Source organism: Carassius carassius, chromosome 37 (genome assembly GCF_963082965.1).
Source record: "Carassius carassius chromosome 37, fCarCar2.1, whole genome shotgun sequence".
In the NCBI taxonomy this organism is placed as follows: Eukaryota; Metazoa; Chordata; class Actinopteri; order Cypriniformes; family Cyprinidae; genus Carassius; species Carassius carassius.
The window spans coordinates 24,807,279-24,813,288 of record NC_081791.1 but is presented as its reverse complement, the minus strand read 5'-3'; the positions used below and the strand labels follow the sequence as shown (position 1 = coordinate 24,813,288).

Below are 6,010 nucleotides of genomic sequence, written 5' to 3'. Positions count from 1 at the left end.
AATTAGAATCATAGTGTTGTTGTATAATGTCATGATCATTTCATCCACAGATTCATAGTTAAACATCACAAATACACTTCAAATAGTACTGCAAATGAATAACTTTTATTGATGCATCAGGGAGGACATATTATCAGCTAAAAGGTGTGAATAAATCATTGAACTCAACAACATACATCATTTGGTGAGGCTGACTACAGAACAAAACGAAACAGCTGAAGTTGTGAATAATCAGAATGTCTGGCTTAAATCACCGTCAAAAAGTAATATTCCGATATTAAATGCACCCTTTGGTTCAACTAAAGATTATATAACTAAAATTCCCTTTAATATCTCTGCAAATCAATCCATGTGAAAAGCATGATGTAAGCTTTCTGTTCCTCTACTTATTTGAGAGCTTCTTCACTTTTCTTTGACAACAACGTCGGTGAATCCATGCACCTGAGTCAGCTGAGGACAATCAAGTGAAGCCAGAAGTTTGTAAGGGCCAGGACACTCAGGAATAAATGTCTCAGTCAGGTTCACTGAAGCCAGGCTTGCGATGTCACTAAGAAATAGATGGAAGTAAGACGTTTAACTTTATACCAATTTAAATGAACAGCAGTCCTGTTATTTTGTATAGTTTAATAGTCAGTCAATCAGATTCATTTCCTACCCATAGTTAATCAATTTGCAATGCTTCATTCCCAGTCCCTCGATACGGACAACTGCATTCTTCAGCACTCGGGGCAGTGGGTTCTGGAATGTGATTTTTACTGGCACTTCTTTGCCCACCACACAGTCACATCCAGGCTGAAAGGGAAAATCACAGTCTGCATTAATACCATTCAGGTCACGAATAATTATGAAATAGACTCCAAACCCAGCTAATAATCAGTTGTTTTTCATTCATCTCAGGCCTAGGATTGAATGATTTCACTAAACTGGATCAGTTTTATCCATAAACACCAGCTGGTGAAGTATAGCTTTCCGTTTTTTTAAACTCACAGTAATAACAAGATCTGAAGTGCACAGTCTGAAGTTGAAGCGTTTGGCCACAATTTGCTTGGTTTGAGTGACCCGTCCAGCGACAGTGAGCATCATGGTTGAATGATCCACAAGGTGTTTCTTATAATCCTCATATCGCAGGCACCACTCCAGAACCTTGGCTAAAAATGGACAAGCGATACATACTGAATACATACAAACTACTTTTGAATGCAGTGGTAAACGTCCTCATCACCACCATATCAGAACAATTTCAGAATACCATTTCAATTTAGTCTCTACTGAGTCTCTACACTCTAAAAAAAGAATATTTAATTGCAATAAAGGTTCTATTAAGAACCTTTAACATTCCATTCAATAAAAGGTTATTTCTAGTGGAACTGTAAAGAACATATCCTCTACTAAAATCAGATTTATGGTCTTTGGATGAAAGCTTATAAATTGAGCTTTTTTTAATGATTTGTTTTTTTTATTTTATTTTCATTTTCCACTTATAGTTTCTAGAGAAGCATATGGAGGATATAGAGCTCACGCAGCTCAGTCTTGAAAGGCTTATACGATTTTGTTCAAAATCAGTTTTGCAGTGGATCTGAATGGACTTTTGCATGTTTGTATCTCAAGCTCTGAGTAATTGTTTCTTACTTTCACTGGCCTTGAGCTCAAAGCATGTCTGGTCCTTCTTCACCAAGGCCTTGTGGACTCCGGTGTAGTATGTGGCGGACACCTGGCTGTGGAGGGTGACGCTACGAGGTGAGCTGCATTTGTTCTTCAGAGCTATGGAGAGCACGGCATCCTTGCCCACACATGGTCTGTCACCCTTCATAGTGATATCACAGACTACATCCTCAGTGCAGGGCAGTGGGTATACGCATTTTCTGCAGCCATGACGAAGGGCCAATTCCAGAGCATGGCGTACCTCCTCTGAACCTGACGGGTGTTAGAAGCAGAGGTTAAATGAAAAGTATTCAGAGTGAAAGAGTCTTTAAGTGATGTGTATGACTTTTCACCTTCTGGGTGTTTATAGTGGTGTGTGATATCCACACGCTTGTCTGAGCCAACAGCCTTGGTGCTGATGCAGTGACCAACTGCGTTCTTGTCAACATGGATCACAGTGAATGTTCCACAAGCTGTCCGCTGCCAGAAGACTACATCACTGTTCACCTAGAGCAGGAATAGTTCATTGCTCATAATATATTCCCAAAAGGTTGTGTGTATGTGAAAATTTGAAAAAAAGATCCAAGTTTCAGGAATAACTGCAATAACCTAACATATACAAGCTGGTATTTGTGACTAGTGACAATAAAGGGCTACTAGTATATACTACAATGTTCAAGTTACTAAGCATTTGCATACCTCTGCAAAAACGAAGGGTGTGTCATATTTGAGGAAGACTTGTCCGCTGCGGATCGCAGCAACAGAGGTTGGGCCGCAGCGGAAGAAGCCCTGGCTGGTTTCCTGAGGAGTAGAATCAACCACCTGCCAACCTCCGAAACCAGATGGCAGATCAGGTCGAGTCATCCAGGCCTCATTCCACACGTGGTAGTTCCTGCATTAAGAGAAGAAGAAAGAAGCATGATCTTTGTGAATGGATTCTAAGATAGAAGAGGAGACAGAAACAATGTCTGTATATTGGATAATTTCCACTTGTCTGCAAATATTGACACTATTTGCGTTAACCTAATACAGTGGATTTCAACTGCTTACACACATTTTCAAAACTTTTACTTTTCTTTTTTTTTTTTTCAAAACTTTTCACACTAATCCAAGAATTGTGCATACAAAACACAAAATGCCTCACATCTCTTGCAAAATGAAGCACTGCATTCAAAATACCACAAACACGTCACACAAGTAAACATTTGTCTTACAGTACCTTACAAACACCTTTTTCATAATAGTATATTTTTGGATATATCATATACACACAGTTATTCAAAACCTAAAGCTCTTCTTTCATGAGCTCTTATGTACATTTCTGTACAAGATTGAAATTAATTGGCAGAGATATGTTGGAAAATTCATGGTAAACACAAAAGCAAGATTGAAATTAAACTTTTTTTAATGCATACAAGAAACTGCATACTGCATACTACACACTAAAAAAATATTCAGTGTATTTAGTGCATTTAAATTTTATCACCAACAGGTGGTGCTCACCAAAGCGGTTATCACCAAACTGGTGATAATCTTGGACTTTGTTTTGTTTTGTTTTGCAAAAAGACAACCTTTTGTGCACATCCCATGATGGTACTATAGCAGACACTAAAGGTGATGTTACAGTACATAACGAAAGTTTTCTGCAGTAACTTACCAGATTGAATCATGGTTCAAGTTATCGATCAGATCGTAGTTCTCATCAAGATAAATGTCTACTGTCATAGACACATCAGTGTCATGAGCAGAACAGAAGTTTGTGACCGGACGAGAAGGAATGCCAAAGCACCTCAACACTACGAGAAAGAGAGGAGAAATAAATGCATTACATCTACAATCATTTTCTCAAAAACTTTTTCTCCTGGTCCATTCTGCAGGAACTCTTACGTGTGTTGGTGACTCCAGCAAAGGCCGAGCTCTGTCCATATTTAACAGGTATTCCTCCACATTTGTGGAATTGTTTCAGGATGGCACTGCTGCTGCACCAGGACGTCGGAGCAGTTCCATCTCCATAACAGTTTGACCAGTTACCCACCAGAACACCACAGTCATCATTGGCATTAATCTGTGAAAGCGAGACAAAAATTATTATCTGTTCTCTTGCCAAACATCGTCTTCATTGATGTTTATTAGGTTTTATGACATGCTAATGAAAGAATAGTCAAGACTCACTATGGCAGATATCACTCTGGCCACATTAACAGGATCTCCCCATCCAGTGCAAGGGGCACCACTTTTCTCCAACACATAGAAACATGCAGCCAAAACTCCTTCATCAAACTAAGAATCGGAAAAATGATATACTAAGATGCTTGCAAAAAAGATTGCACTATGCTTGTATTCCAGCGCTTCAGATCAAATCTATTCCACTGCAAATCCATTTTTCTTATTTTGACATGCATTTACAAAAAGTCTGGATCTTACTTGACCAAAGTGCCAGGTTCTGGAAGCAATCTGATGTTTAGTTCCATAGTAGATTTTTCCCACGTCATTCAGCACATACTCAACTCTCTGGGCCTCGTCATCCAGATACACAGAGTCATCTAGTAAATAGATAGTGTTTAAATTTCCTGATTATAATGAATGTGACCGATGCTTGCTTAATCTGAGCAGTAGCATCCAGTGTCATTCTTCACTAAGATAATAATCAAGATCACAAAAACAAAACCATAGTTTTTTTTTATGTATGTATTTTCAGCATTGCTTCTGTGAATCTCTGTACCATTCTATGATGCAGATTTGATCTTGTTTCTGTGTGCAAGGTTTCCTACTAAAAATGAATTTACAAAACATGCCTCTGCTTGGAATTTCAGAAGTTAAGAAGGAACATTGAGATGTTGTTTAAAAGTCTAAGTCTAATATATATTGTATTCTCTCCCACTTCATACTGTACGTACCTCTACACCAGGGGTTGAACAGCATGTAAATGTCATTGCAAGGGTTGCATGATGAAGTGGCCCTGCCCTTCGGGCCACAAGTCACAATAGTGAGGCTGTATCGTCCAATACAAGCAGTTGGAAGGGAGTACACACACAGTTTGATTCGGTTTTGTACCCTTTCGACAATCTTGGCCTCCCAACGGCATTTCTTGAATTCATCCACTAATGGAACAATCACCAGAGTGCCATTGCAGATTGATGCAACATTACCTGTGAAATAAAAACAACAGGAAAATACCAGGATTAAAAACATGAACTAAAACTAAACAAATCCGCACAAGATGACTTAACTGACCAAGTCTCAGCTCCAGGTGAAGTAGGTCACATTTAGGATTGAATGTCCGGGAAAGCTCAATCCACATCTGGAAACACTGTCCTCGACGGACAATGAGGTGATCACTGCGGAAACAACTGGTGTGATGCTCCTGACGATTATGAGACTTCCAGGATTTCATCAGGTCAACACAACGAACCTGCAGAACTAAATCTGAGAAAAGACAATCAATTAGGAGCTTTAATGGACAAATTTCGCAAAATGCAGCTCAGGCCAAATGTCTAAAACTCTTACCTTCGCAGGTGCGCACGACCTGGCAGTCTTTCGCACAGTCCTTGAGGACAACCTCCTTGCAGTCATAATCACAGCGCGGCTTCACATAGTCGCAAGGGATAGAGCAAGGGTTGTTGCATGGGTTGACACAAGGAACCACACAAGGACTGACTACAGGTTTCACGCAAGGATTGATGACAGGTTTCACGCAGGGGTTACTGTAAACTGGCACACAGCCAGACCCACTCCAGAAACTGTCTGACTCTAGTTTAATACATGGGAAACGGCCAATGTTGCAAAAGTTGTTCCTCAGACCATACTTTACAATAGACATGCTGTGGGGTGCAAAAAAGAAAGAATGAGAGTGATATTAGCTGTCATTTAAGTGGTTAAACATACAAAGTTGCATTGAGTGTATCAATTGCATACAGTTCAATTTCTCTTTAAATAACTGTGAAAGCATATTTGATTGTTTTTAGTTGATTACTTACATGTCTGTAGTTCTTGCTCCAGTGTGATGTTTTTTTTTCCTGTTTGGTAACAGAGTAACAATTGAGTTAAACTCTAATAACTAAAACAAAGCAAGTCTGACTGGAACCACGGCTTCTTGTTCTGTGACACTTCTCTACGTTTTAGTCTGGTATATATTCACTTCATTCTCAACCCATCCACATGAGTAATTCAGGTGCCTACACTTTTTCACTGCCTAGTGAAGGATTTTAGATGAATCACACAGGTTAATTTACAAACAAGCTGTAATGGTGCAAATTTACGGCTTAGTGTAATTTTTCTGATAGATAATTGATATAAGAATAATCATAGGCAGAGCTTTAATTGAGCAATTCCAGCATAAAGGAGCACAAAAGTGTGTTTACCTATGGGA

At 39.2% G+C, this 6,010-nt stretch overlaps 1 protein-coding gene across 1 annotated transcript; it reads right to left on the bottom strand.

Annotated features, from left to right (window-relative positions):
• Positions 1-241: 241 nt before the first annotated feature.
• LOC132117782 (protein-glutamine gamma-glutamyltransferase K-like) lies at positions 242-5,643 on the bottom strand. The gene is made up of 14 exons (XM_059527088.1): positions 5,619-5,643; positions 5,149-5,462; positions 4,876-5,067; positions 4,539-4,790; positions 4,066-4,184; positions 3,814-3,921; positions 3,529-3,706; positions 3,299-3,437; positions 2,341-2,533; positions 1,995-2,148; positions 1,630-1,914; positions 988-1,148; positions 656-792; positions 242-547 (listed from the first exon to the last, which is right to left on the bottom strand). Exons 2-14 carry the CDS (start codon positions 5,459-5,461, stop codon positions 403-405), a joined length of 2,376 nt encoding a protein of 791 aa, XP_059383071.1. The 5' UTR covers position 5,462; positions 5,619-5,643; the 3' UTR covers positions 242-402.
• Between the last annotated feature and the right edge of the window lie 367 nt (positions 5,644-6,010).

Coding starts and splice junctions, on each gene's coding strand:
- LOC132117782 (XM_059527088.1), bottom strand. CDS start 5,461: ATGTCTATTGTAAAGTATGGTCTGAGGAACAACTTTTGCAACATTGGC. Junction 3,707..3,813: donor CCAGAGTGATATCTGCCATA/GTGAGTCTTGAC, acceptor TCGCTTTCACAG/ATTAATGCCAATGATGACTG. Junction 1,149..1,629: donor TGAGCTCAAGGCCAGTGAAA/GTAAGAAACAAT, acceptor GTCCATTTTTAG/CCAAGGTTCTGGAGTGGTGC.